This window comes from Lonchura striata, chromosome 4A (assembly GCF_050655825.1).
Source record: "Lonchura striata isolate lonStrDom1 chromosome 4A, ASM5065582v1, whole genome shotgun sequence".
Taxonomy (NCBI): Eukaryota; Metazoa; Chordata; class Aves; order Passeriformes; family Estrildidae; genus Lonchura; species Lonchura striata.
Window position 1 is genome coordinate 1,015,194 of NC_140742.1, and position 26,507 is coordinate 1,041,700.

A 26,507-nucleotide genomic window follows, 5' to 3' on the forward strand; every position below is an offset into this window, starting at 1 on the left:
GCTTCCGGTCCGCACCGACCGCGCTTCCGCTTCCACGGCGGCGCCGCTGCCAAAGCGCTCCGGCGGGAAACCGGCGCTGCCGGCCGCGGGCTGCGTGCCGGCACTGCCCGGGACTGCGAACGGGATTGCCCGGGACCGGGAACGGGACTGCCCGGCACCGCGAACGGGACTGCCCGACACCGGGAACGGGACTGCCCGGGACTGCGAACGGGACTGCCCGGGACTGCGAACGGGACTGCCCGGCACCGGGAACGGGACTGCCCGGCACCGGGAACGGGCTGCCCGGGACCGCGAACGGGACTGCCCGGGACTGCGAACGGACTGCCCGGCACCGGGAACGGGTCTGCCCGAGAGAGACTGCGAACGGGACTGCCCGGGACTGCGAACGGACTGCCCGGGACGCGAACGGGCTGCCGCGGCCTCGGGGATCGCCGGCACCGGGAGCGGCCTCGGGGATTCCCTCGGCCTCAGGGATGCCGCTCGGGCACAGCCCCCGCCGGGCCTGACCCCGCTCGGGGCTCGGCAGGATGGCAGCCGCGGAGGTGCCCGCGCTGGCCACGGAGCGCAGGTTCGCCCAGCGCCTCAGGTGAGGCCCGGGGCAGCGAGGGCAGCGGGGCCTGTGCTCCGGCACGATGGGGGCAGCGGTCCCCGTGCTGTCCGGGGCCAGCCGCGGGCTCTGAAGGGCCTCTCCCCGCAGGGAATGCCTGGAAGAGGAGCGGCTCCTGGACGGGCGCTACCGGCTGCAGCGGCTGCCGGGCGGCCGCGTGGCCGTGCCCGTGCTGGAGGAGAAGCTGTCGCAGCTCTGCCTGCCCGCGGAGATGCCCTGTGAGCTGCTCCGGATCCAGGTTGGCACAGCCGGCCGGCTGCGAGCCCCGGGCGCTGTCTGAGCCCCGGGCCCCCGCGGCACGGCCCTGCCGCAGGATGCTGTCCCCTCCAGGGCCGCCCGCCGCCGCCCGCCGGCCCGCAGGCTGCTCCAGGAGCTGCGGCGGCTGCTGCCCGCCGGCTGGCCCGCCGAGCTGGAGCGGGACCTGCCGCACGCCTGGCAGCGCCACGGCGACCTGGTGCTGCTCAGCGAGGACAGCTTCAGCCACCCGGCCTGGGAGCGCCTGGGTAAGCGGTGGGACACGGGTGAAAAATCCAACCCTACAATGCTAACAAAGATTCGTAGGCAACGGTGTGTTTATTCACAGTGTTGTGGATGCCCTTTAATGGACATGCACACTTCTGAAAACTCTTATCTTTTTCTATTATCATGACTAATTTCTAGTCAGGGTAATAAAAAATATTATGAAAATTCTAGTCGAGGTAATTTCCTGCATGCGTAGAATTTTACAATAGGTTCATGCATATTCATTCTGCTGATTTTGTGTTATATTTACAGTTAGTTACACTTCTACTTAGTTTTTGTTAGAAGGTATAGAAAACTTTTGGGTTACTCTGCTTTTTAAATCTGAGGAGTTTTTCTTATCTCTTCTTTAGTTAAGACAACTTTGCTAGTGCTGTAGTTACTAGACTAAATAACATATTTCACTTAAGTTAGTAAGCTCAAAGGAGTGCATTTTACTTAAATCTAAACGAATTTCTACTCTGTTAAATTTTTACTGTGTCTCACTGCCCGCGCCTCCCGGGGTGCTGTGTTGCAGGCCCGGAGCTCTGGGAGACGGTGGCCTCGGCTCTGGGGGCCCGGCGGGTGGCCAGGCGAGGACGGGTGATGCCGGACGGGATGCGGACCCCCAGCGTCACCCTGCTGCTGGGCCAGCACGGCTGGGTGGAGCGCGTGGACAACGGCATCAGGTGGGCAGGAGATGCAGGATGCGGCTGCTGGGGAAGGGGCTGCCCTCACCATCTGGGCCGGGTCTTCCAGGTACACCTTCGATGTGACCAAGTGCATGTTCTCCCCGGGCAACATCACGGAGAAGCTGCGTGTGGCCTCACTGCCCTGCTCCGGGGAGGTCGTAGTGGATCTCTATGCAGGTAATGGGGACGGAGGAGGAGCAGGACAGGTGCTGATGGCATCCAGGTAGACAGGAAATGTCATTTCCAGCTTGGAATGAAAAATACTCAGGCTTAGAGCTCCTATCTTGTCTGTGAGGCCTTCAGCTACACTGGCACTGCTGTCCTGCCTGTGTCCCTGCAGCCTCTGGACACTTAAGACGTCCTGTTCTCAGGCTCTGTGCCTAGTGCTGGTTTGGGGAATCACTTTGATCCAGGGGAAAGATTTGCCACTGTTTGTGCTTAAGGAAGTTAGTGCTTCCAATTTGTGCCACACTGAAAGGACAATGCCACCCGCAAAACTCCTGTGGATTAATCAAAAGAAATGGTAATTTGGACACTTCTGCAGACCCAGACAGATCTCAGCCTGGTGGCCAAAGACTGAAGGTTAAATAATCTCCTCTAAACATTTTTCAAGGCAAAATTTGCTTTTGCACAAAAGGGAGGGATAAATTCCCATTTTTCCAGTGTTTGGGCTTTTTCCAACCCAGAGCAAAGCCGAGTTGGAGAGGCAGGGTGTCAGTGTGCATCCTGCCCTGCCCTCGGGGAGGAGTGTGGCTCTCTGGAGGTCCCTGTCCCCAGTCAGTGCCACCTCCTGCCTGCAGGCATCGGCTATTTCACGCTGCCGTTCCTGGTGCACGCGGGAGCCGCCTTTGTCCATGCCTGTGAGTGGAACAGCCACGCCGTGGAGGCCCTGCACAGGAGCCTGGTGCTGAACGGGGTGCGGGACCGCTGCCGCATCCACGGCGGGGACAGCCGGCAGGTGAGCGCTGCCGCCGGCCGCGGGAGCCCTTCCCGCGGGCATCCCCTCACCTCCGCTCTCCTCCCAGCTGCAGCTGCGCGATGTGGCGGACAGGGTGAACCTGGGGCTGCTTCCCAGCTCGGAGGAAGGCTGGCCGGTGGCCTGCCGCGTCCTGAAGAAGGACACGGGCGGGGTTCTGCACATCCACCAGAACGTGGAGGCTCGCCCGGCGCACGCCGCGGTGCTGCTGGCTGAGCGGGGCTCCGCAGAGGCAGCCAGCTCCGCGGGAGAGGCGTGGCACCCGGCGGAGCACAGTGAGCAGGAGGCACTGGGGGCCAGGCTCAGACCCGAGTGGCAGCGGTGGGCTGCAGCCACGGCCGCACGGATCCAGGGGCTGCTGGCAGAGCTGCACGGGCGGCCGTGGTGCTGCAGCGTCCTGCACATCGAGGCAGTGAAGTCCTACGCACCACACGTGCATCACCTCGTGCTGGACCTCGAGTGCCGGCCTGTGCTGCCCGTTTAGCGGGACATGGGCACCGCTGGGGCTCCAGATCCCTTGGAAGGCTGGTGTCAAAGCACCAGGGGCAGAGACATGCTGCCAGTGTGTCCTGCTGCCAGCCTGGATGTGCCTTATGTTCCCTAGTTCCCAGGTGGCAGCACTGCCCAGCAGTGCCTCCCTGTGCCAGGGCACCCAGGGTTGTGCTCCACACGGCAGATCCCTTCATGATCCAGACAAAGATGGAGCAAGCTGGAGTGCAGACTGCCAGTGTTCTGTCCTGGCTCTGCCAGCTGCTGCCCAGGTCTTGGACACGTGGTAGCACCTTGAGCCCCATTTTCACACAGGAGAGAGCCACAGTGCTGAGAAACCTTGGGTTCCTGCTGGGTTCATTTCGGCAAGTCAGGGACAAGCTTGGTGCTTGTATTTAGCAGCATGCTTTTTTAATGTACTTGAAGCAAGTCTGTTCATCCTGTTTCCTTCCTATCTTTTTTTCAGAAATAAAGATGTTTCTCACCACCTCTTGGTGTCCAGTCAAAACGTGAACTTTGGAGCAAGCATGGGGGTCTGGCCTGGGGACTTTGGGTCCCAGGGTGGTGTGCGGAGGGGCTCAGGGAGCAAAGCCTCTGTGGCATTGTCTTCCTGCAAGCCCAAAGCCCTCTGCATATTTATTGTGTACTCCCGATGGAGCGAACCCCTGCCCCACAAGGAAGTTCCCGCTGGCCCTTTGATGTCTCCGTGGTTTTTTCCACTATCAGTGTCCCATCACTTCCCACAGGGCTGGAAGCCTCCGGCTCTCCCATCCCTGGGGCGCGGCCGAAAGCGAGGGCAGAGCCGCGTCCTCTCGTTTGCCTTGGGGCTGCACGCAGGTGGCTCCGCGCTGTCCTGCGTGGCGAGCAGCCGCCTCCCCGCGGGTGGAGCCCCACGCCTCGGCCAGCCGCGAGTGCTCGGGCTCCCCGGTGCTGTGCTGCGGGGGGCAGGGACGAGGCGCCCTGCGGGGACGGTATCTCTGCCACGAAGGACAAGGGCAGGGCCGGAGCCTTGCGGCGGGAGGACGCCACGGCCGCGGCCCTGGGCTGCTCCGCGGGCACGCCGGGGAGTCCCCCGCAGTTCGGGTGTCGGTGCGCTCTCTGCTCTTCGGGAGAAGCCACCCACCCAGTCAGGGCCATGGGGCACCGGGGAAACCGGCCCGCGGGGCTGGAGCCGCAGCTGTTCCGGGGCTGCTCGGGCGGGGAAGGGCTGGAGGGAGCGGGCACCGCCTCCCGCACGGGCCGCCCCGTCCGTGCCGCAGGTGCGGCCGCCGCGGCTCCTTTAAGGCACCGGCGCCGCCCTCCGCTGCCGCTGTCCCCTCCCGCTGCCGGGAGGCGCCGGCCGGAGCCGCTGCAGGTACCGGGACGGTCGTGGGATCGGGCGGGGGTACCGAGGGTTCCTCCGCGGACGGGGCAGGACGGGGGTCCCTCGGCTGCAGGGGAGTCGGGGGTAGCCAGGGGTCCCTCTGTGGTCCGGCGGTCCAGCCGCGGTGTCCCGGGCGGGGGCAGTTCCCAGCCCCGGTGGCCGCGCTGCGAACGCGGCGCTCCCGGCCCCGGATCCCACTTTTCCCGACAGAGAGGAGCCTGGGGTCCGCCCCGCCGCCCCCTCCTCCCCGAGGGCCGCCGGAGCGCGGCTGCGGGCACAGGAAGGTCCCTGCCGGTTCCGCCGGGCCGGGCGGGAGCGGGGAGCGGTGCAGCCCCCGAGCCAGCGCCGCGGCTCCGTCCCGGCTGGAGCGGCCGCGGCCGCCCGGCTCCTGGTGCCGCCGCCTGCGAGCCGGATCCGGCCGTGCCGCCCTGGTGCGTGTCCGCTCCCGGCGGCTCCTCGGGCTCGGGCAGCTCCGAGCCCCGCGGCGTTCGTGGGAGGGGCGGCCCGGGGCGGCTCCTTCCTGCCGGGGCTGCCCGCGGGTGCTGCGTGTCAGCCCGGTCCCACGGAGCCGGCTGAGGTCAGCGGGGCGGCGGGGCTGGCAGGCGGCCCGAGCCCAGCCCGGGGCAGGGCGGCGGAGGCGGCGGGCGGGCCGGTGTCCTGGGTGCCGCCAGCGCCGGGTCCAGCCCCGGCAGCGGGCACGGGGCACCTCGCGGGGCGCGACCCGCGCTCAGCAGCTGGCATGTCCCTAGCTGGCGTGCGCTGAGGGCCAGCCATCCCGGGCGCAGCGATGTCGGAGGCTGTGGACCTGTCCTTCCTGTCGGACGTGGAGAGAGATCTGATCCTGCAGGTCCTGCAGCGCGACGAGGAGCTCCGCAAGGCAGAGGAGAGGAGGATCAGGTGCGAACGCGGCTGGAGCTGGGCAGGAGCTGCCTCCCCGCTATGCTCTGGAGGCGGGTGGATGAGCGAGAGCGTGGGTGACGGGTGTCGCCGGGGTCCCGGGGCGCCTCTGACAGCTCCCGGTGTCGGCTCTGGGCAGGCGCCTGAAGAACGAGCTGCTGGAGATCCGGCGCAAGGGAGCCAAGCGGGGCAGCCAGCGCTACAGCGAGCGGACCTGCGCCCGCTGCCAGCAGAGCCTGGGCCGCGTCAGCCCCAAGGCCAACACCTGCCGGGGCTGCAACCACTTGGTGTGTCGGGACTGCCGTTCCTACAGCCCCGGCGGCTCCTGGCGCTGCAAAGTCTGCACCAAGGAGGCGTGAGTAGCCAGGACCAGTGGCAGGCACATTGTGCACATGCCTCCTTTCCCCTTCCTCCTCTCAGTTGCCTCAACTTGTTGCCCCATAGCCAGCCTTTCCTAGCCTGGCTGGTCCTCCCCAGTGCAGGGCAGCTTGCTCTGCTGTCACTCCTGTGTTTGGGTGATGGAAAAATGGGTCATACCCCTCTCTTGTGTCTCCTTCATGTCCTGCTCCTTCACCTGAACTAACTGCAGCATCCCCCTGTGCCCTTGCACAGCTGTGTTCCAAGCACCCCAGGCTTCCTCCCTTTTGGCTTCCTCTGTCCTACAAAACTTGCCTTGCTGCCGTGTTTGCTGAGGATGTAGCTGAGCCTGTCAACTGCCCGGTGAATGGTCCCTGCCCAGTCACCTGCTGATTTTGCCCATTGTGCCTGTGTTCTCGGGTTGTGGCAGCACCGAGGGTGGGTTGGGGCACAGCTGACAGTCCCTACTGCCCCTGACTGCCCCCACCACCCCTGCCCTGCAGTGAGCTGAAGAAGGCAACGGGTGACTGGTTCTATGACCAGAGGGTGAACCGCTTTGCCAACCACCTGGGCAGCGACATGGTGCGGCTGTCCCTGCGGCACAGGCCGGCAGGTAGGGGTGCCACAGCAAGGCCTTCTCCCACAGCCCAGCCACGTGGGATGCTCCAGCTTTCCCCAGTGCATCTCTGCCCAGTGTGGAGCTGGATGGGAGCAGCTCCTGCTCCAAGCAGTGAGCTTGGAGCAGTGCTCCTCATGATGCCTCTCTTGCAGCCAACAAAAGAGAGACTGTGGGATATACTCTCCTCCAGAAAGCCCAGCTCAGTGAGCCTAAAAGCTCCTCTGCAGTCCGGCAGCCGAGCCCCCCTGCACCCCGGGAGGGGTCCAGGTAGGAATCCCTGCTGTCCCCCGTGCTCCAGGCAGCAGCTCTCATCTGCTGCAGGTTTGAGAGGAAGCTCTGCCCTGTGCGGATCATCGGTGGTGCAGGAGCTCTCTCAGACCGACCTCCTCACCAAACAGGACATACCTGTGGTTTTGCTTGTCTGCAGTTTGTTTCCAGATGCCTCAGACCCTAGGGATGGCAAAAGCGACACAGAGTCCATGGAAAACATGAGCCTGGACAGCTACAAACCTAGTCCTGCTGATGTGGGCGGCAGGTGAGAGGATCCCAGGGGGGCTTGTCTTTGGCAAGACTGGCTGGCAGAGGATGGGACCTTCATCTGAAGTATGTTTTTCTCAGTCTAGTAGGGGGAAGCTGGCTCCTCTGGCTGGGCTGAAGCCTGTCCCTGGGCAGGAAGGTCCTCTGCTCCCAGGCTGCTACGGGCAGCTCAAGTGTCGCTTCCTGGCCAGCACTTGCTCTGCCAGCTGTGCTTGTGGTCTGGGACAGACCTTTCTGTGTTTGCCACAGGAGGAACTCCCTGGAGAGAGCCATCCCTGGAAAACAGGTTGTTGGGCCAGCAGGACCTGCTTCCTCCAGCCTGACCCTCCCTCTCCGCTCCAAGAACGCGTTCTCTGACGGGCGGGTGCGTGATGCTGCTCCGACAGGCTCAGCCCTGTCCTGGGGCGTGGGGCTGGCACCCCACAGGGCTCCTAGCCCTGCCCTGCTCTCAAGGGACTCTTCCTTCCCAGGATGCCACCGTGGGGACCCGCAGCAGCACCTTGGTGGACGAGCATGAAATGATATTCCAGAAGAACCCCCGGCGGGTGGTGCGGCCTGCGGGTGAGAGATGCTGACACGGCCAGGGGTGGGCAGCTCCTCCTCCCTGGGCTGGGAAGGGCTTTCAGTGCAGATGGGAGAGGCTGGGGCAGCCTCTTGAGCGAGGGAGCAGCGGGGCTCTGCTGGTCCTGCTCCGTGCGCTGTTCACCGCCTCTCGTGCAGACTACACCAAGTCCGTGATCGACCTGCGCCCCGAGGACCTTGTGGGGGAAGGTGGCTCTTTGGGGGACAGGAGCAAGTCAGTCCCTGGCCTCAACACGGAGCTGGTGAGACCCTCAGAGTGCCACGGCGATGGCTGCCAGCTGGAGGAGCCGCTGGCTGGCTGCTCCCCACACCGGCGGCTTCTCTGTCCTTGCAGGAGGAGGAGGAGGAGGACATCGATAACCTGGTGGAGATCCACCGGCAGCGGGTGGCGCGGGGCAGCATGCGCAGCGGCACCTCCTCGGTGAGTGCCCGCGGGGGCTGTGCTCTGCTCCGCTGCAGGGAGAGGAGCCTTGTGTGTGGGGGCTTCTCCCCTAAAAGGGATCAAAATGCAGAGAGCCAGCTCTCCTCCAGGCAGCTGTGTGCGGGAGGGAGGCACTTGTGGCCATCCCCAGCCACGGGGAGGTGAGGGGGGCCGTGCAGAAGAGGCACAGGGGTAACCTTGCTGAGGATGAAGAGGGACTGTCAGGTGATCCTGTGCCAGCTCAGCCCTGCCCTGTTTTCCAGAGCACACTGGGGAGCATGGTCAGCATTTACAGCGAGGCCGGCGACTTCGGCAGCGTGGCTGTCACTGGGGGCATCTCCTTCTCCCTGAGCTACGAGCAGAAGACACAGACCTTGTTCATTCACGTGAAGGAGTGTCGCCAGCTGGCCTACGGGGACGAGGGCAGGAAGCGCTCCAACCCGTGAGAGCCAGGGGGGCGATGGCTGTTGCCACCACTGGTGGTGCCCAGCTGGGTTGTGGGTGCCCACCAGAGATGGGAGCTGTAAGTGGGAGGGTCCTGGTGAGGCACAAGGTCTGGGGTTGCCCTGGGAAGCTCGGAGGATTAGCTTTGGAGAGACCTTGTTGAAGTGCTGCCTGTTCTCCCTTCAGGTATGTGAAGACCTACCTCCTGCCCGACAAATCCCGGCAAGGGAAACGCAAGACAACCATCAAACGCAATACCATCAATCCCCTGTACAACGAGCTGCTGAAGGTCAGGGGGGCTGGGCTGGCCTGCAGGCACCCAGGGGATGCTGCTGCAACAAGCCAGGGGAGAGCTGAGCTCCCAACCCTGCAGCAGGGTCTCTGCAGAGCACCCGTGTCCAGAGCCTGCGCCCTGAAAGCTGCAAAATCCCTGCTCTGCTCTGGCTGTGCTGCCAGGCCCCAGTGCCACGGTGGGGTGGAGGCACAGCTGCAGATGTGGCTGTGACACAGGACACGTCCCTGGTTCCTGTGGCATTCCCCAAGCAGAGGCATCCCGGATATTTCCCTGGGTATTTCCTTCCCAGGTGAAGGCTTCCTGGCCCCTGGAGGCATGTTATGGTGGCAGGAGGGAGGGCAGCACGCCACAGGGACAGAGATAAGTTCTGGGGCCCAGGGCAGAACAACTTGGCACTGCCCTTTGCCATGCCTGTGGCTGACTCTGTCCCTCAGTGTAGCAGTGCACCTCCGAGGCCAGGCACTCTTGCACAGGAGGAAGTGAGAGCTGAGGTTTGGTTTTCAGGCTCGCACAGCCAGGTTTGCTGAGCTCTGTGCTCTGACCACCTGAGGCTCGGTGGTCTGGCAGAGCTCTGCTGGTGGTGGGATGGCCAGATGCCATGAGTCCTGGCTCCAGGGGACACCTGCTGGGACAGCACAGGCTCCTGCACCACTGCCTGGCACTCTGAGGTGTTGGCAGGCGTGGAATGGAAGAAGAACGGGCTCCTGTGCGCATCCACTGCTGCTCAGACCTGTCTCCTCTCGTGCTCCGGAGCTGATGGAATCTGCCAGGCCTGCCCCTGTCCTCTGCTGCCCTCACCAGTGGTTTCCTCTCTCCCCAGTATGAGGTTAACAAGTCCCTCCTGCTCGCGAGGACGCTGCAGTTCTCGGTGTGGCACCACGACCGCTTCGGCCGCAACACGTTCCTGGGGGAGGTGGAGGTTCCCCTGGGTGCCTGGAACTTCGAGAGCCACCTGGAGGAGTTCCTGCCCCTGCATGGCAAGGTGTGCCCGTGCTGCCCACAGCCTCCCTTGCCTGGTGCTCTTGGGGTATAGGCCTCGGTGGGCAGAGGGGTGTGGAGACCTCAGCTGAGCATTGCCAAAAGGCTTTGCCAAATCAAATATTTGGAGGTGTGAATACCCCAGATGCAGACAGCAGTGCTGTTGTAGTAAAAAAGGGCAGATCTTCTGCCTTGAGCCTAGCTTCCCTCTCCTTGTCAGGTGATTAGGCCAAAATAAGTTCCCAAAGGAGCTGGGCTGCACTGGTGATGCTGGGGAGAGTTTGCAGGCACGTGTGCCAGCTCAGACACATCTTGGAGAGGCCCAGTCCTTGTCCCAGCCTGGAGGTGCTGCTCACCAGGCTGTCACTGTGTGTGCTGTGACTTCTCTGCAGACCTTGGTAATTCTCACCTCTGCAGGTTGGGGCAGATATTGCTGGTCTCCACCAGTACAAGGGGGAGCTGGTTGTCTCCATGAAGTACATCCCATCTGCCAAGCATCCTGGGGCTGGGAATGGCAGGAAAGGTAAGTGCTGAAGCTCCAGGAGCAGTGTAGCCCTGCAGGGGCTCCAGGAGCAGTGTAGCCCTGCAGAGCCTGCTCGTGGCCATGCAGGCTGGCTCTGGATGGGTTCTCAGGTGGTGTCTCTGCAGCCTTCTCCTCTGCAGTGCCTGCAAAGCTGCTCTGGGTCAGGGCAGACCTGGCTGTCCTCAGGCTTGATCTCTGTCCCTGCATGAAGCAGTTTTGTCTGCCTTTGCCCTCAGCAGGCAGGGCCAGTACAGGAGAAGGCAAGAGGAGATGCCAGTCCAGGCTCTGCACCTGCCTCTGGGATGAAGGGTGCTCAGCAGGAGCTTTCCAGAAGTTTGCCCTGGTAGAAATTAAATTTGATTCATTTCTACTGTGTTGGGTTTTTCCTAGGCAAAACAGGAGAAGGAGGTGAGCTCCAGGTCTGGATCAAAGAAGCCAAGAACCTGACAGCAGCCAAGTCTGGAGGGACCTCAGACAGCTTCGTCAAGGGGTGAGCGAGGGTCCTGGGGTTGAGGAAGGCGCTGTCCTCCCTGGCTGTATTCCCAAAGCTGCTGGGGGCCTGGAGAAGGGCCCCTTGCAGGGAGCCACGGTCCTTGTTCCTGAGCCGTGGCAGGAAAGGCAGGGAGGGGGGCTCCAGGCAGCTCCTGGGGTGCTGCGGTGCCCCAGCCCCCAGAGCAGGAGGCAGATGCCCGCCTGCTGCTCACCCAAGGGGCTGCTTCCCCAGCTACCTCCTGCCACACAAAAACAAAGCCTCCAAGAGGAAGACGCCCGTGGTGAAGAAGACCCTGAACCCTCACTACAACCACACCTTTGTCTACAACGGTGTCTCGCCCGAGGAGCTGCAGCACATCTGCCTGGAGCTGACGGTCTGGGACCGGGAGCCGCTGTCCAGCAACGACTTCCTCGGGGGTGTCCGCCTGGGGGTGGGCACTGGTGAGAGCCGCGGGCCCCTGGCACTCCGGGCAGCCACGGCCCCGCTGGGCGGCTGCGCTGCGGGCGCCAGGCTGCCCCAGCAGAGCTTCCCATCCCTTCCCCAGGCGTGAGCAACGGGCAGGCTGTGGACTGGATGGACTCCACGGGCGAGGAGCTGAACCTGTGGCAGAAGATGTGCCAGTACCCGGGCTCCTGGGCGGAGGGGACACTCCAGCTCCGCTCCAGCATGGCCAAGCTGAGGCCCTAGGCTGTGGCACCAGGACTGGCACTGCTGTCAGGAGCTGTGCCTACCGCGCAGCCTGGCAAGGCTGCCAAATACGCCGTGGTTTTTTTTTTTTTTATTATACTTTAATAAACATGACCTTCTCTAAACAGGCTTGGGCAGAAAGTCTTCTTGGCCTAGCTTTGTTTAAAGGGTTTTCCTCTCGTCATAAGCCTTGTACCAGATTTCAGGCTGAATTGCAGTGCTCATGGACCCTCCCTTCTTCTCCCCCAGGCAAAAGGCTTTGAAATGTCATTGTGTTTGTATTTCTTCCCATTCTTTTTCCTACCACCCCGTTCCAGAGTCTGCTCTCTCCTTGTCCTCTCCACCCTCTTCCATACACAGCCCAGCCCTGGGTGGATTGGAACTGTGTGCGGTCAGCCTGGGGGGTTGGGGGTTTTGGTCTCCAGGAAACATTTGTTTCCCAGGCCTCTCAGGGACACATGTGCCAGCACTGACTTTTTATACAAATCTATTTATTTCAAGTTAATATTCTACTGCCAAAGCAGTTCCCAGAAAGGGTTTCCCGTGGGTGGTGGGAGAGGGAGTGACTGGCAGGGGAGATGGCAAGCCCTTTAGGGTGGACTGCATGCTGGCTGGCTGCTATGGGCTCTGCTGAGCGTGGGGCCATTTGCCTTTGATCAGGGCTTTCAGAGTGGGAGGCATCAGGTCCAGGCTGTGCACAGGGTGAGCCGTGGAGAGGCTGAAGCTGCTTGCTAGAGGCTGTCGTGCTGCTGGCCAGCCTGCCCTCCCTGCCCTGCCACTCTCCTCTGGCTCCCCGGCTCTCCCCAGCCCTGGGATTTGAGCAGGGGCACTCCAGGGTCTCCCAGCAGGGTCCTGGTTGGGCTGAACCATCCCCCAGCTGGAACAGCTCCCGGCTCTGGGCAGCGGGACGCTGCTGGCACGCAGTCCCTGCTCACCTCCGTGTGCCAGAGCAGCCAGAGAGGGGCTCCCTTCCCGGAGCTCCTTGGCACCCCGCTCCTCTGCAGTGGGCGACTAGAAAAGCAGCCAGGAAGGCGTCCGTGCCCGGGGCAGGGCGGGGGTCACTCGCAGGGGTCCCCGCCCTGTGCCCGCCGCGCCGCCTCGCGCTCGCCCAGCAGGTAGGTGTCGATGAAGACGAAGAGCTCGTCGGGGCTCACCGGCGAGATGAAGCGCTCGCGGTCAGTGCCCGCCTTGTCCAGCAGCACCGCGTTGAAGTGTGAGCGTGTGAGGTGCAGGAAGCGCCTGCAGGGGCAAGGGGGGTCTCTGCTCAGGGCTGGCACTGAGGGCTGAGCCTGCCCGCCTCTTGCAACCACGCTCAGGTCCTCCTGGAGTGGCTCTGAGCTCTGGGAAGCTCTGGTGTCACTGCATTCAGACTTGCAGGGGTCCCCCCGCTGCACGAGCCCCTCTGGTGCAGCAGAAAGGGGCTGTTCGTGAGCCCAGCTGCAACCTCATGCTTTGCCATTGCTAGAGGCCTTCCCTGTCCCCTTGAATAGGCACCTGCCTCTGCAGGACAGCCCCACCTGCCCTACCTGAGCTCCTCGATGATGCCAAGGGACAGCCGGTGCTCCCGGATGCGTCCCACCTCGTGTGGGGGCTGCCCCACCAGCTCCACGGTGGTGACGTGGCGCAGGTCCAGCCCGCAGGCAGCTTGCTGCAAGGAGGGGACAGTGAGGGGGTGCTGGATGCAGAGGTGGGGAAGGAAGAGCAGGAAGCTCTGCTCACCTGCAGCATGGACATCTGCATCTTGTAGTAGCGGTTAGAGGGGTCGGGGGCCGAGATGACCAAGAGGCGGCGTTTCTCGTGGAACTGGTCCAGCAGGCTGGCGGCCGAGTTCACATCCGTGTTGATCTGCATGGCTGGGGCACGACACCAGTGTGTGAGGAGGTGCCATCGTGCTCCCATCACCCCTCCAACCCATCGGGCAGCGTCCCCCAAAGCTTTGGGCATCGCCAGTCCTGCCCTGCCCGCACCACTTACGTGCACAAAGGGGCTGGGAGCCCGTCCACTGCTGGCTGGACTGGCAGACCCGCAGGGAGGTGCCCTGGTGCTCGAAGCCCCCGTCACACAGGTACTCGCAGGTGGCACCGTAGTTGTTGCCGTCGGAGGTGCAGGAGATGTACCCGTTCTGTGGAGGCTTCAGGACAGGGCAGCGCCTCACTGCAGAGGGAGAAGCGGTGCGAGGGCTGGGGGTGATGGGTGCCCAGCTGTGGGTGTGATGGGTGCCCAGCAGCGGGTGCGAGGGCTGCAGCTGGCGCAGCAGCGGGTGCGAGGGTGGAACTGGGGCAGCAGCGGGTGTGAGAGCTGGGGGTGATGGGTGCCCAGCAGCGGGTGTGAGAGCTGGAGCTGGCGCAGCAGCGGGTGCAAGGGTGGAACTGGGGCAGCAGCGGGTGTGAGAGCTGCTGCGCTCACCGTGGACGCGGATGCTGAACTTGCAGCTGGCGCGGTTGTAGGCCTGGTCGTGGGCGGTGTAGCGGATCACATGCTCTCCTTCAGGGAATTCGGAGCCGGGCTCGGGGCCCCGCAGCAGCACCCTGACCCAACAGACGGGTTTCTCCAGCAGCAGCCCGGGCAGCGGCACCTGGCACGGCCTCCAGCCCTCGCTGGCGGTGCCCGCTGCGTCCCTGCCCTCACCTCTTGATGACACCGTCGGCAGAGTCCCTCACGCGGGGAGGGTCCCAGTAGACGGTGGCAGTCAGCTTGCCCGGCTCTGCTATGCGCTCCCGGGAGTCTGGACAGCGGATTTTGGGAGGCTCCAGATCTGCCCAGAGGGAGGAGAGAGATTCATGGAACCTGTGGGTGCTTTGGCTGAGCTATGAAAGCGGTGTTGAGCCACCCCAGGCACTCGGGAGCCACCCAAGCCACCCAGACCTGCTGCAAAACCAGCGCCGAGTGCCCCAGTCCGGGCTGGTGCCGGCGCCTCGGGGCTAATGGCACTGCGGGGAGCAGCAGGGACAGGGCCCCAAGGCAGGGAGGTGCAGGAAATGTCCGGGCTGGGTGTGCGTGACACCTGCAGACTCCCCACGCAGGTGATGATCCCCGGCATGCCCAGCAGCGTGGGGTGGGAATTTACCTACACAGATTGGCTCGCTCCCGCTCCAGCGCCCATCCTCCATGCAGATGCGGCTCCGGTCGCCCTCCAGCTGGTAGCCGGGCAGGCAGGTGTAGTCACAGCGGGAATCCATCTGCACGCCCGCCGAGCACGCGTAGGAGCCCCGCAGCACGGCTGGCAGCGCGTGGCACCGGATTTCTGCGACGGAGACAGCAAAGAGGGGAGGGGAGCGGCTGCCGGCCGGTGGGTGGGCACCGGCGCCGTGGGTGCCCGGGGGTGCCGGCAAGGCGAGGGCCGGGGCACTCACGTCGGCAGTACGCCATCCCCGACCAGTGGCGGCTGGGCAGGCAGCGGACGGCGCTGGGACCCACCAGGCGGTACCCGCGGGTGCAGCTCAGCTCGCAGCGCGTCCCCAGGCTGCTGCGGTAGGAGCTGCCCCGGGGGGAGTAGCAAGCGGCCTCCCCGCGGTGGATGCGGAGCGTGGCGCACCACTGCGGCACTGCGGGAGAGCAGGGACGATGGAGGAATCTGCCTCGCTTTCCCCGCGAGGACACAAAGGACGGGTTGGGTGCTGTTACCTCGATGGTAATCCAGGGCAGGCTCAGGGGGGGGTTCTTCTGCGTACACCTCGTTGGTGTGACTCTCCAGGTAGTAGCCAGACCCTGGGAGGAAGGAAGAGACGAGCTGGCTGCAGGGTAGCTCATGGCTGCAAAACGTCCCGCAGCTGCCAACGAGCAATCCCAGCCCTGGGCAGGCCCTGTCCTTGGGGCTGCTGTCAAGGGTTAAACCGGGCAGGCCGCGAGCCCCGTCCCCGGTGACACGGAGTGCGCTGGCACCGGCCGCAGACAGCGGCAGCGGCAGCCGAGCTTGTGGCAGGAAACGGGCGCTGGCACAGAGTGGGCTGGCACCAACCCCCAGCTTCGTGCTGCCGGGAACTGCTTCCACCCGCTCCCATGGCACCGTCACTGCCATGGGGCACCCCCAGGGAAGGGAGAAAGCTGCCCCTTCCTGCCCTTTCCTGCCCCTCCCTGCCCCTTCCTGCCCCTTCCTACCCTTTTCTGTTCCTTCCTGCCCTTTCCTGCCCCTTCCTGCCCCTTTCCTGCCCCTTCCTGCCCTTTCCTGCTCCTTCCTGCCCTTTCCTGCCCCTTCCTACCCTTTTCTGTTCCTTCCTGCCCTTTCCTGCCCTCTCCTGCCCCTTCCTGCCCTTTCCTGCCCCTTCCTGCCCCTTCCTACCCTTTTCTGTTCCTTCCTGCCCCTTCCTACCCTTTTCTGTTCCTTCCTGCCCCTTCCTGCCCTTTTCTGTTCCTTCCTGCCCCTTCCTACCCTTTTCTGTTCCTTCCTGCCCCTTCCTGCCCCTTCCTACCCTTTTCTGTTCCTTCCTGCCCCTTCCTGCCCCTTCCTACCCTTTTCTGTTCCTTCCTGCCCTCTCCTGCCCTCCCCTCACCAAGGAAGGGATGCACGCTGCCCGGGCGGGGGCTGGTGGGGATGCAGCCCCCTGCCCGTGCTCCAGGGAAGGCTGGAGCTGCTGGAGGCGCTCGGCCGGAGCCGCTGGCCCCTCGCCATGCGTGCTGCGTGAGGACAGCCCCGCGCCGTCCTGCGGCCCTGCCTCCACGGCAAGGTGCTGCCGGTGGGGAGGGGGCCGTGCAGGGGGAGAGCTGAGTCCTTCCCCGGCCCCCCGGCGCCTCGGCCGGCCGCGGCATTCCCCAGCACTGAGCTCACGTTTCCGCCGCGTTTCCGCTGCCCCCGCCGGCGCTGCCCCCTCCCCGCCGCCCCTCCGGCCTGGCGGGGATGCTCGGCCTGGCGGGACCCCCGGCAAGGCGGCAGCACCCCCCCTGCACCCCACGGCCCCTTGTCTCTGCTCCGGGTTTTGGGAAGGGATATCCGCCGACGGTGCGAGCAGCAGCCCCGCCGTCACGGGAAGGAAACTTCATTAGGAATCTTTCCAAAATGAACTTTACTACGGAGCACTGCTCCCCAAGCCGCCCGCCCGTTTTCACAGTGCCTTTATCCAGCTGCCCTTTCACGCTGCCGTGCATCCTCGGGGAGCAGAGGAGCAGGGACGGCACCACGGGGGCGGCGGTGGGGACGCGTCCGTGTCTTGGGGAACGAAGCTGTGTCCCGGGGGGGCTGCCAGGACTCCCTCCAGGGCCATGGGGACAGAGTGCACCGTGTCCCCGCAGGCAGATGTGCCATTTAATGGTAATGTTTCCTTCTACTGCAAGTGCTGCCTTTTCCTGCTCACCTGGGGCCAGATCAGCTCTGGCCGCACAGGAACATACCCAGGCGTGCTGGCAGCGTGGCCAGGGGGCGGGATGGAGGCAGGGAAGGGGAAATCCCCCCAAACAAGGCCTGTGACCTGCTCGTCCAGCCATGGGGCGGTCAGGACTGTGTGCTCCGTCCAGCAAACATCTGCGGCCGGCGGCCCTGGGAGCAGGGAGCCAGCGGGAAGCGGCGCTCCCGCAGGCGGGGGTGTGAGGAGCACAGGCCGGTTTTCTGCTCCTCCCTGGATGCCTGCCAGCATGCCCTCCGTTCCTGCCTGTACCCACAGCTCACCCGCACAGGCACCCCATTCCTCAGGCGCTGATGCTCTCCCGGCATCGCTGTTCGCGGGCATCCTCCATCCCTTCCCACGGGAGCAGAACTGCGAGCCTGCCACCCCCGGAGCCCGCCGTGCCCGCACCCGCCGGCACTCACCTTCGTGCCACGTGGATGACACCAGCCTGGCAAGGACGAGCAGCAGGACGGGGGCTGCCTGCCGCGCCATGCTGGGGAGCCGGGGGGCTGCGCTGGGCAGCCCACCCGCCGTGCTGGCTCCGGGAGCAGCCGCCAGCCAGCCCTGGCGAGGATGGAGAGCAGCTGGAGGCAGGATGACGGCCCCCTCTGTCGCCTTGTCACCGCACAGATGTCTGTCCCTCCTGCCTGGCCGCTCTGCTGGTGCTGAGCAAACTTGGCTGCCCATACCAAACATTCAAAAGCCGTGAGTCAGGCCCAAAACTATGAGATTGTAAAAAAAAAAAAAAAAATAAATCCCAGGATCGCCCGTTTTCCAACGCGCCTCCTGCTTCTCCGGGGCTTTAAAAGGTTGTAAGAAGTTTTCTTCTGCAAGCAGAAGAGCCAGGAGCCTGTTTGGACACAGGGGCGAGCCAAACCGAGCCTGTGCCAGCCCTGACAGACTCCGGGAACGGGAGGCCTGCAGGGACGAGCACGAAACCGCAGGAGCCAGGTCCCCTTTCGCACCTCTTGCCAGGAGGGAGGGAGGGAGAGACCCCGCTACAGACGGAAGGCTCCGAAACCGCTGCCGAGGCGAGCGCTTCCAGCTGGGGTCTGTTCCCTGCTGCAGCCCGGCCCCGGCAGGCAGAGGCAGCGGGGGCTGGGGCCGGGGGACGCAGGGCAGGAGCGGGGCCGGGGCCGGGGGACGCAGGGCAGGAGCCGGGGCTGGGGCCAGGGGACGCAGGGCAGGAGCGGGGCCGGGGCCGGGGGACGCAGGGCAGGAGCCGGGGCTGGGGCCGGGGGAGGCAGGAGCGGGGCCGGGGCTGGGGGAGGCAGGGCAGGAGCCGGGGCTGGGGTCGGGGGAAGGCAGCGCAGGAGCCGGGGCCGCTGTCCCGCAGTCCGGGGTCTGGGGGAGGCAGGGCAGGAGCCGTGCCGCCCGGGACCGGGGCTCCGCCGGGCCGGGAGAAGCGAGGGGTGAGCCTGGCACGGACAGGTAGGAGCGCTGGCCGGGGTGTGCGCAGGGGGCCGTGCTGCCGTCTCAATGGGCTAATTATGTGGCGGCCAGGCTGTGAGCGCGCTAATTAACGACAGACACGCTGTTCCGGGCAGGAGAGGCCAGCCGGGACGGGCTGCTGCTGCCGGTGTGCGGGGCCCGCAGCCCGGGGACACCCCCGGGACACCCCGGCAGGGCTCAGCCCACGGAGGGCAGGAAGCCCGGCGGTTGTTGGCGTGCTGGCAGTGCCATATGCGGGTGGTGCCATGTGCCGGTAGTGCCATGTGCTGGCAGTGCCATGTGCCAGGACGCGGGGTGTCTGTCCTGCTGAACACCTGCACAGGGCTGGGGCACACCAGGGCTGCAGCAGGAGAGCAGGGCCTGGCTGGCACCGCGCAGGAGCTGGCACGGGACAGGCAGGGGGTGGCACCGTGGAGGCAGGGAATGGTCGCATGGGTCGGGAAAGGGTGGCAGCGGGTGGCACCAAGCAGGCAGGAGGTGGGATGAGGCAAGCAGGAGGTGACACCGGCAGGCAGTGACACGGGGGAGGCAGTGGGTAGCACTGGACACAGGGTGACACGGGCTAAGCAGGGAGTGGCACCGCACAGGAGTAGCAGGGATAGGTACGGGGTGGCACGGGGTAGGCAGCAGGACAGTCGTGACAGGGGACAGGCAGGAGGCGAGACGGGACCAGGGGGTGTCACAGGAGAGGGGTGGCTCCGAACAGGGGGTGTCCCACGACAGGGATGTCCCAGGACAGGGGGTGACGGGCACAGGGGGTGACAGGGGACAGGGTTGTCCCAGGACAGGGGTGTCACGGAACGGGGTGGCCGGGGCGCCCCCTGCGGGCGGAGTGGGGAAGAGCACGGCGCCGGCTGGCGCGCTCGGTCATTTCCGTGAGCGCTCGGTCATTTCCGTGAGCGCTCGGTCATTTCCGCGAGCGCTCGGTCATTTCCGCGAGCGCTGGGGCCCGCTGGGGGCGTGTCCGGGGCGTGTCCCCGAGGCCCCGCCCTCCCGGCCCCGCCTCCCCCCGTTCTCGGTCCGGCCCCGCCGTTCCCGGTCCGGCCCCGCCGTTCTCGGTTCGATTCCGCCGTCCGCGGTCCGGCCCCGCCGTTCTCGGTTCGGCCCTGCTGTTCCCGATCCGGCCCCGCTGTTCCCGATCCGGTCCTGCCGTTCCCGGTCCGGCCCCGCCGTTCTCGGTCCGGCCCCGCCGTTCCCGGTCCGGCCCCGCCGTTCCCGGTGCGGCCATGGCGTCCCCGTCGCGGCGGCTGCAGACCAAGCCGGTGATCACCTGTCTCAAGAGCGTCCTGCTCACCTACACCTTCGTCTTCTGGGTGAGCGCCCGCGCTTTGCCCCGCGCCGTGTCGCGGCTGTGCCGCCCTGTCGCGACAGCTGCGAGCCGGCGCGGCTTTCCGCTCTCCCCGCCAGGTGTCGGGCATTGTGCTGCTGGCCGTGGGCATCTGGGGTCGGGTGAGCCTGGCCGTCTACTTCTCCCTGTTGGACGAGAAAGCCACCAATGTCCCGTTCGTCCTGGTGGGCGCTGGCACCGTCGTTGTCCTCCTGGGCACCTTCGGCTGCTTCGCCACCTGCCGTGGCAGCACCTGGATGCTCAAGCTGGTGGGTGGCCTGGGACAGGGCAGGATGGAGCCCCATCCTCTCCTGATCCATTCCGACCCACCCTGATCCATCCCGAAACATCCCATCCTATTCCTGTCTATCCCATCCCTACCCTACCCCGTCCCGTCCTGTCCTACCCCATCCTCTCCTCCTGCACTGTCCCCTCCTGCCCCATCCCATCCATCCCCTCCCATCCCATCCTTTCTGCCCGCAGTATGCCATGCTCCTGTCCCTCATCTTCCTCATCGTCCTGGTGGCCGCCATCGTGGGGTTCGTCTTCAGGCACGAGGTGAGTCTGGGTGGCCACTGCCGTGTCCCAGTGCTGCAGGGTGAGTTTGGTGCTGCTTTTAGCCAGGGCAGTCGCAGGTGTCACCAAGGGACAGAGGGGGGCTTGGGAGCAGTGCTTAGTTTAGCAAAAACAGGGTTAAAGCAGCACAGAGAGCAGCTTGGTCCATGTAAGGACCCAGAAGGACCAGCCTGGGTGCAGGGTCAGTCCAGCACAGCATCTTGTCCCTCCATCAGAACAGGCAGAGTAGCCCTGGACTGTAGTTTCTGACTTTGGTCTCTCTTCTGCAATAATTGCAGTAATTAAAGCTCCTGGGAGGGATTCTGTGCCTGCTTGGGAGGGAGCTGGCAGGGCGCACGTCCTTGTTATTACAGGCAGCATCCCTGCTGCCACAGTGCATCCAGCCTGCCCTTTAATACAGCCTCTAATTGCCTGCTGGCTGGGAATGTCTGCTGGCCACCGAGTCACTGCTGCCGTCCCCAGCGTGACTAATGCAGGAGGGACGGGGTCCTGGGGCAGGAGGGGCAGCACTGCCCTGAGACTGCCCTCTTACAGATACAGACAAGCTTTGAGAGCAACCTGGAGCTGGCCTTGAAGGACTACAACGTGACAGCAGACCAGCACAGCAAGGCCGTGGACACCATCCAGAGAACGGTGAGAGCCTGGGCTGGCAGCACCTGGGAGGGCTCCCCTGGCCTGGGAGAGCTCTCCTGTTCCAGGGTGTCCCAGCTGGGAGAGCTCCCCTGTTCCAGGGTGTCCCAGCTGGGAGAGCTGCCCTGTCCTAGGGTGTCCCAGCTGGGAGAGCTCCCCTGTTCCAGGGTGTCCCCTCTGACCCCTGTGGCATTGCCATCCCAGCACAGCTTTGGCCTTTGGCAGGTGCTGGTGAGATGGGTGAGGCTGGGGCAGCCGTGGCATGGTGGTGGGACTAGGGTCAGTTCCCTGGTGTGAGCAGCTCCCCAAATGTGCTTCCCACTCCAGCTGCACTGCTGCGGGGTGCAGAACTATTCTGACTGGGAGAGGACTGAGTACTTCAGCCAGAGGGGCATCCCCCACAGCTGTTGCAAGAACCAGAACGACTGCTCGGAGGAAGATCTGAAAGACCCAAACAAGGCCAAGCTGAAAGTGTTTGTGGATGTAAGTTAAGCTCAGAAAAACCTGCCTGCCGGTGCTGGAGGTGGGAAGGGCAGGGATGGGTGTGTGGAGGAGGCCTAGTCTGTCCCTGGCAGGCTTGAAAGGAGAACTGCCCTGTCCATCCTGGTGTTCAGTGCTGCAGAGATTCCCCTGGAGTGGAGCTGGGGTAAGGGAATGGAACCCTCCCTCCTGTCTGAGGCTTCCCCACTCCTTCCTTTGAGATCAGGGCCCAGCCAGACCCAGGGCCTGGCCTTTGGGGATGTGTGTTTTGAAGAGCAGGTGAGTAAGGAAGGAGCTTTACAGTGAAGTTTGTTTCGGCGGTGCTGACGTCTCCCTTCCGTGCAAAGTCCTGAGCCGGTGGTGAGGGCTGTGACCTCATCCACAGGGATGGCTGAGTGATGCAAGGGCTCCTCTGATGAGTCACCTGGCTCAGGCTGGGAGCAGCCCAAGGGCAGTGCTCCCCTCCATAAGGCACCTGGGCTGGGACACTGGTGGGGGCAGCCCTGGTAGGGAAATGGTCAGCCAGGGCCCCCCTGCTGCCTGCACAGGAGCATCTTCCCCTGGAGCTGCCGGTGCTTTGGGGAGGAGCTGGTCTGCACTCCTGGGCTGGCAGCACTGGATCCACGTGCTTGCTTTGCTTCCTCTGCAGGGTTGTTTTTTCCTGGTGACGTCAACAATGGAGTCCAAAATGAGCGTTGTGGCCGGGATCTCCTTTGGCATCGCGTGTTTCCAGGTAAATCTCCCTGCTCTGGCTCGGGAGGAGTGCAGAGTGAAGCTAGCAAGTCTCCAGAGGTATTTAATTTCAGTGCAAAGTCTGGTGTGTACAAAAGGCACAGTTGGTTTCAGTCAGGGAGGGGCAGCTCCTCTGTGGATTCCCCGTGGATTCAGTCTGGCTGCTGTGCAGGCCCCAGGGCTGGAACCCCAGCTCTATTTCCTTGTGCCCAGGTTTTTTTGGAAGGATCTCCTTTCTGAAACAGCAGACTCCAAGAAAAAACAAAGGGAGATGGACAAACTCTCTGTGCCTGCTGTTGGCAGGGAGGAAATCTGTGCCATTCCTTTTCCCACCCACCCACACCATTTCAGGAGGGTGTTTGGCATCGCTCCTGTGTGATGGGGTCACTGCGAGCGCTGGTGTGGCACCACTTGTGCTGGTGGCAGACCACCCTACCCTGCCCTAGTGTCCTCTCCCCCAGTGTCTCCTTCACTTTACTGTGCAGGGCTCTTCCTGCAGCAGCAGCAGCAGCGTGCTGGCAGCCCCAGCTCCAGCAGCTTTATCCCGGCAGGAAGCGGGAGGCCCCTGCCCCCGGCCGGGCCTGACGCTGGCTGGGGTTGGCTGGGGTTTCCCGAGTGCCGAGGGCTTTCCGAAGGCTGCAGGATGTGCAGCTGGCCCTCCCCCAGCTGCACTCTGCGGGCTCGCTGGGCTCTGGTGCCCAGCAGCCAGCCTTGCCTTCCGAGGGCTCCGATTCTGCCTCGCCTTGCGCCGAGGTGCTGCTGGCCGGGGCTGCGGCTGGGGAGCAGCACCCTGCCAGGACACTGCTGTGTGAGCTTGTCCCAGTGTGCTTTCCATAACCATGGGCTGGGCTGGGGACAGGTGGCAGCCTGCAGCTCGTGGTACCGAGTGCTTCGGGAGAGCCCGAGAGCCGGAGCTGCTCCTCTCTGCCCGCTGCTCCCTGGCCGGGCTGGGCTGGGCTGGGCTGGGCTGGCTCACTGAGATGTGGCTGATACACGAGTCCTGAGCTGCACACACACTCTCCGCTGCAGCATGACCTCAGCTGATGGAAGGCTTGGGAATTGTAACCAGTTCTTAGCTTTTATTGCCCCTTCAGCAAGCTTGGCTGGTCACACATCTGGCAGGGACCCCTTGTGCTGATGTGCCTCAAACTTGGCTTGTGGAGGTCAGAGCCGTGCAGGATCTGGCCCTGGAGCCTGCACAGGTGCTGGGAGGCTGTGTTGTGATAACAGAGCATGTTGTGATAGCAGTACTTCCTGATGTGAGAGCAGCAGCCTTGCTTCCCCGTGTCCTTGCAGCGGGGAGAGGTGCTGCCATTCTCCAGTGGCTGTGTAATTGGCTGTGCCTCTCCTGGTATCTGTGTAATCTCTGCAATTACCATAAAACACTGGATGATTCGTGAAGCAGCTTGTAACGGGATGGGACCTGGAGCACCTCTTGTGAGGAGCTCGTTTAGTTGGTGTCTGCCAGGATCCCGTGCTTCAGGCACTTTTGGTGATTCTGAAGCAGGGTGCAGCAGCCCTTGTTGTGGTTTGTAAACCCCACTGTCCATCCTTGGATTTCATAAAACCCTGGGTCAGTTTGCCAGGTTTTCTCCTGAAAACACCTCTCCCTGGTTTTGGCTACCTCTGACACGTGGGGTTTGTTTTTTTTCTCTTTTCCAGTTGATCGGCATCATTCTCTCCTGCTGCCTGTCCCGGTACATCACCAACAATCAGTATGAGATGGTGTAGCTGGCCCCAGCACTCTGTGCCTGTGGCTGGGTATGTCTGTAAGCCTGGTGGGCTGCCTCTGCCCCCCTGGCTGCTGCTGGTCGCCCAGGGGGTGGGGGTACCACATCTGGGGGGTTTAGGGTTAGGGGGCACCTGCGAGACCGTGTCTGCTGTGTCATTTCCCCCTGTGCCATTTCAGCCTGTGTATAAATCCAACTTGCCTGCTGACACTCTGCTGTGTGCATTGCAGGGAATGGCTGGGGAGGACGCCTCCACCTCCAGTTTTCCTCTGGATGCCACGTCGTGAAATCTTGCTTTGAACTGACTGATCTTCTTCTCAACTAGCTCATAGAAAGGAGTGCAGCAGCTGTCCTGGTGCACTCAGGGACTTGTCCTGACACTACTCTGCTGTGCCACCGCCTGGGGTAATGATTGCTGTGCTGTGGTGGCTGCAGCCAGGGCGCTTGCCCCGGGTGCCACGCTGTGCTGAGCTGCTGTGCTGGTGGCCTCCGGTGTCCCAGTGCTCATCTTCAGTGCCTCCACTGGGAAAGAGATGCTCCCCTCCCTCGGGAAGCCCCCTGACATCCCCTCACTCTCCAGACACAGTTCTTCTCGAGACAGGGCTGTTAAATCACAGTCCTGCCTGCCTGAAGCCTTGGCTCAGCAAGGTTGTTGCCAAGCTGTCTCCTCCCTCCCCTGGGTTTTATATACTTTTTTATAGTTGGACTTCTTTAAGTACGGGCTGTAGTGGTTCTTTTTAAGCTGTAGTGAGGTTTGGTGATGTAGCTCCTGGTGCCTTTACCTTGGTAGGTGTCCTTGCACCGATTCAGCTGTGACTTGATTGTCAGTATTATATGCTGCTTCAACTCATTTTATGTATTGAGTAGAATTCTTTTTGTCCTGAGACACAATAAATATTAAGATATTTTACTCTATGAAAGCTCCTTGAATTTTCTTTTCATGTCCTGGAAATTCCTCTGCTTGAAGAGCAGCAAGTCCCCCTGGGGCTGATGTGCTGACTCTGGGCCAGCCAGGAACCTCTGGCCATTGCAGTTTGCATTCGTCCAACGTGCACTTCTGCTTGCAAATAACTTCTGTAATTGAATTTTCTTCATTACAGTGGTTGTGTAACAGTGCTGGAGCAGGGGCCTGGAGCACCCCAGTCCAGGAGCAGGGTGGGTAACTTCAGCCCACAGTGAACATCTGCACCCTTGGCCTGCTGGCCGCTGGCTTGGAGCAAAGGGCAGGGCAGTGCCAGGCCCCAGCTGCTCCCCAGGGCAAGAAATGTGGATTTAAGCTTTGTAATTCATTTGTTACTTCTCGTTTTTGGGCTGTTTTGTCAGCAAGCCCCTGCCTTTGTGAGCCTGGTGCTGCAGTGAAGCACCCTCTGCCAAGCTCGGGGGATTTTTGGGTCTCAAGCACCAGACTCAGTCTGTGTCTGGCTGGATGGGGGCTGCCTGTCCTGTTCCTAGGGACAGGGGTAGCAGTGGTGGCCCTGTCAGTGTCACCCCTCTGGCCAAAGCTGCCTGGGTGCTGGGTGAGCTGCCCTCCAGGCCAGCCTGGCTGCTGACAGAGGAACCTGGAGGGAAACGCCCCAAATCCTCAGGGAAACGCCCCAAATCCTCGTGTTGCTTTCAGGCAGGTGAGTAAATCAGGCTGCTGTCAGCTCCTGGCTGGCTGGAAGCCTCCTGCCTTGGGATGGCGAGGCACAATGCGTCAGAGCACGGGAGCTGGGCTGGAGACTGGCTGAGGGCACTGAAGGGATGGATGGAGGCAGGGCAGGGACACGGGAGGAGCAGGATTTGGATAACTCATCGTCATCTTAAAGCCTGCACAGAGGGAAGGACCCTGCCCTGCCCTGTGCCCCTGCCTCTGCAGGCAGATTCCTGCCTGGGGCATCCAGTGGAGGCGATGCCAGGTGGATGGGGATGGTTCTGGCAGAGGCTGGCACAGGGAGCCTGGAGGTCTCCAAGCAGCTGCAGAAAAACCAGCACGGGTTGTGGAGGCTTGTGCAAGCCTGCTCGTCCCCACAGGCAGCAGAAGCACTGCAGCCATCAGAGGGTGTGGATCTTACCTGCTTAAATAGCACTGATGTAGATAACTCACTTTAATTTGGAGAGATGTTTTGGACATACAGGCATGTGCTGGGGGAGGTGCCAGGCAGATTTGGGACACCAGTGTCCTGAAAAAGGCGTTGGGTACACCTTGGTTGGCTGTCTGGACACCTGAGCAGGGACAGAAGCGTTGCTGGCTGGCCCCAGGACTCTGGTGTCCTGCAGCAGCTGTGGCTGGGTGGGTTTCACACATCCCCCTGCTGTGTTTGCACCTCCCCTCTCAGCGGGATCAATGTCTCAAGGGACTTGTCAGAAAGGCTTGGTGTCCCCAGGGCTGGCTGGTGTCCCTTGGGAGCCGTGTGGGCAGCTCTGCTGCACTGTGCTCCCGTGTTTTAAGCACTTAGTCAGCGCAGCTGTGTACAGGGAGGAGGGAACAGCCTCAGGACGTGCTCACATCCCCACGGGAGCTGTGGGGATGTGAGGGGCTCTGGCAGCCCTGGGGAGGCCACACCTGGCACCTGTGTCTGTTCCCGGCTCTGGCTGCACACTCCGGCCATGGCAGTGTGCTCCCCTGGTGGCACTGAGCGTTTTGCCTGGTGACACCTGCAGGATGTCAGAGCTCCTCAGAGCAGCTGGGATGAAATCTGGGACCTGCCTTGGGCATGAGCCCCAAGGTCACGGGCAGAAGATGCCCAGGGGTGCACGGGGATTTTGGTGTAAGCCTTCAGCCCTGTGGCAGGCAGTGTCCTGCTCAGGGCACTGCAGTGTTC

At 63.3% G+C, this 26,507-nt stretch overlaps 4 protein-coding genes across 7 annotated transcripts; 3 read left to right on the forward strand and 1 right to left on the reverse strand.

Annotated features, from left to right (window-relative positions):
• Positions 1–30: 30 nt before the first annotated feature.
• TYW2 (tRNA wybutosine-synthesizing protein 2) lies at positions 31–3,749 on the forward strand. 2 transcript variants are annotated; one of them, XM_085570978.1, is made up of 8 exons: positions 31–203; positions 357–586; positions 698–845; positions 921–1,110; positions 1,644–1,794; positions 1,865–1,974; positions 2,598–2,755; positions 2,829–3,749. In XM_085570978.1, the coding sequence occupies exons 2-8, from the start codon at positions 528–530 to the stop codon at positions 3,255–3,257; spliced, it is 1,245 nt and encodes a 414-aa protein (XP_085427104.1). In that variant the 5' UTR covers positions 31–203; positions 357–527; the 3' UTR covers positions 3,258–3,749. The 2 variants fall into 2 exon arrangements, with proteins under 2 accessions (XP_085427104.1, XP_085427103.1); XM_085570977.1 differs by having other exon boundaries at positions 35–203; positions 2,823–3,749.
• A 732-nt stretch (positions 3,750–4,481) lies between these two features.
• On the forward strand, positions 4,482–11,588 carry SYTL4 (synaptotagmin like 4). 2 transcript variants are annotated; one of them, XM_085571006.1, is made up of 17 exons: positions 4,482–4,616; positions 5,375–5,522; positions 5,662–5,877; positions 6,383–6,492; positions 6,651–6,765; positions 6,926–7,033; positions 7,285–7,399; positions 7,506–7,596; positions 7,756–7,859; positions 7,952–8,038; positions 8,302–8,480; positions 8,669–8,771; positions 9,598–9,759; positions 10,173–10,278; positions 10,669–10,768; positions 10,988–11,211; positions 11,316–11,588. In XM_085571006.1, exons 2-17 carry the CDS (start codon positions 5,413–5,415, stop codon positions 11,456–11,458), a joined length of 2,073 nt encoding a protein of 690 aa, XP_085427132.1. In that variant the 5' UTR covers positions 4,482–4,616; positions 5,375–5,412; the 3' UTR covers positions 11,459–11,588. The 2 variants fall into 2 exon arrangements, with proteins under 2 accessions (XP_085427132.1, XP_021384183.1); XM_021528508.4 differs by having other exon boundaries at positions 11,003–11,211.
• A 341-nt stretch (positions 11,589–11,929) lies between these two features.
• On the reverse strand, positions 11,930–17,891 carry SRPX2 (sushi repeat containing protein X-linked 2). The gene is made up of 11 exons (XM_021528507.4): positions 17,742–17,891; positions 17,199–17,498; positions 15,083–15,166; positions 14,812–15,003; positions 14,526–14,702; positions 14,087–14,213; positions 13,865–13,986; positions 13,433–13,612; positions 13,178–13,311; positions 12,985–13,106; positions 11,930–12,697 (listed from the first exon to the last, which is right to left on the reverse strand). Exons 2-11 carry the CDS (start codon positions 17,470–17,472, stop codon positions 12,517–12,519), a joined length of 1,593 nt encoding a protein of 530 aa, XP_021384182.4. The 5' UTR covers positions 17,473–17,498; positions 17,742–17,891; the 3' UTR covers positions 11,930–12,516.
• A 1,348-nt stretch (positions 17,892–19,239) lies between these two features.
• TSPAN6 (tetraspanin 6) lies at positions 19,240–24,618 on the forward strand. Of its 2 annotated transcripts, XM_021528505.3 has the most exons (8): positions 19,240–19,541; positions 19,636–19,824; positions 20,039–20,113; positions 20,666–20,764; positions 21,089–21,244; positions 21,891–21,974; positions 23,636–23,734; positions 23,934–24,618. In XM_021528505.3, the coding sequence occupies exons 1-7, from the start codon at positions 19,455–19,457 to the stop codon at positions 23,702–23,704; spliced, it is 759 nt and encodes a 252-aa protein (XP_021384180.1). In that variant the 5' UTR covers positions 19,240–19,454; the 3' UTR covers positions 23,705–23,734; positions 23,934–24,618. The 2 variants fall into 2 exon arrangements, with proteins under 2 accessions (XP_021384180.1, XP_085427135.1); XM_085571009.1 differs by lacking the exon at positions 20,039–20,113.
• Positions 24,619–26,507: the final 1,889 nt, after the last annotated feature.

Coding starts and splice junctions, on each gene's coding strand:
- TYW2 (XM_085570977.1), top strand. CDS start 528: ATGGCAGCCGCGGAGGTGCCCGCGCTGGCCACGGAGCGCAGGTTCGCC. Junction 846..920: donor GTGAGCTGCTCCGGATCCAG/GTTGGCACAGCC, acceptor GCCCTGCCGCAG/GATGCTGTCCCCTCCAGGGC. Junction 1,795..1,864: donor CGCGTGGACAACGGCATCAG/GTGGGCAGGAGA, acceptor CGGGTCTTCCAG/GTACACCTTCGATGTGACCA.
- SYTL4 (XM_085571006.1), top strand. CDS start 5,413: ATGTCGGAGGCTGTGGACCTGTCCTTCCTGTCGGACGTGGAGAGAGAT. Junction 6,493..6,650: donor CCTGCGGCACAGGCCGGCAG/GTAGGGGTGCCA, acceptor CCTCTCTTGCAG/CCAACAAAAGAGAGACTGTG. Junction 8,481..8,668: donor GGCAGGAAGCGCTCCAACCC/GTGAGAGCCAGG, acceptor TTCTCCCTTCAG/GTATGTGAAGACCTACCTCC.
- SRPX2 (XM_021528507.4), bottom strand. CDS start 17,472: ATGTTTGGTATGGGCAGCCAAGTTTGCTCAGCACCAGCAGAGCGGCCA. Junction 15,004..15,082: donor TGCCCTGGATTACCATCGAG/GTAACAGCACCC, acceptor GCTCTCCCGCAG/TGCCGCAGTGGTGCGCCACG. Junction 14,214..14,525: donor GAGCGAGCCAATCTGTGTAG/GTAAATTCCCAC, acceptor CCCTCTGGGCAG/ATCTGGAGCCTCCCAAAATC.
- TSPAN6 (XM_021528505.3), top strand. CDS start 19,455: ATGGCGTCCCCGTCGCGGCGGCTGCAGACCAAGCCGGTGATCACCTGT. Junction 21,245..21,890: donor AGCTGAAAGTGTTTGTGGAT/GTAAGTTAAGCT, acceptor CTTCCTCTGCAG/GGTTGTTTTTTCCTGGTGAC. Junction 21,975..23,635: donor TTGGCATCGCGTGTTTCCAG/GTAAATCTCCCT, acceptor TCTCTTTTCCAG/TTGATCGGCATCATTCTCTC.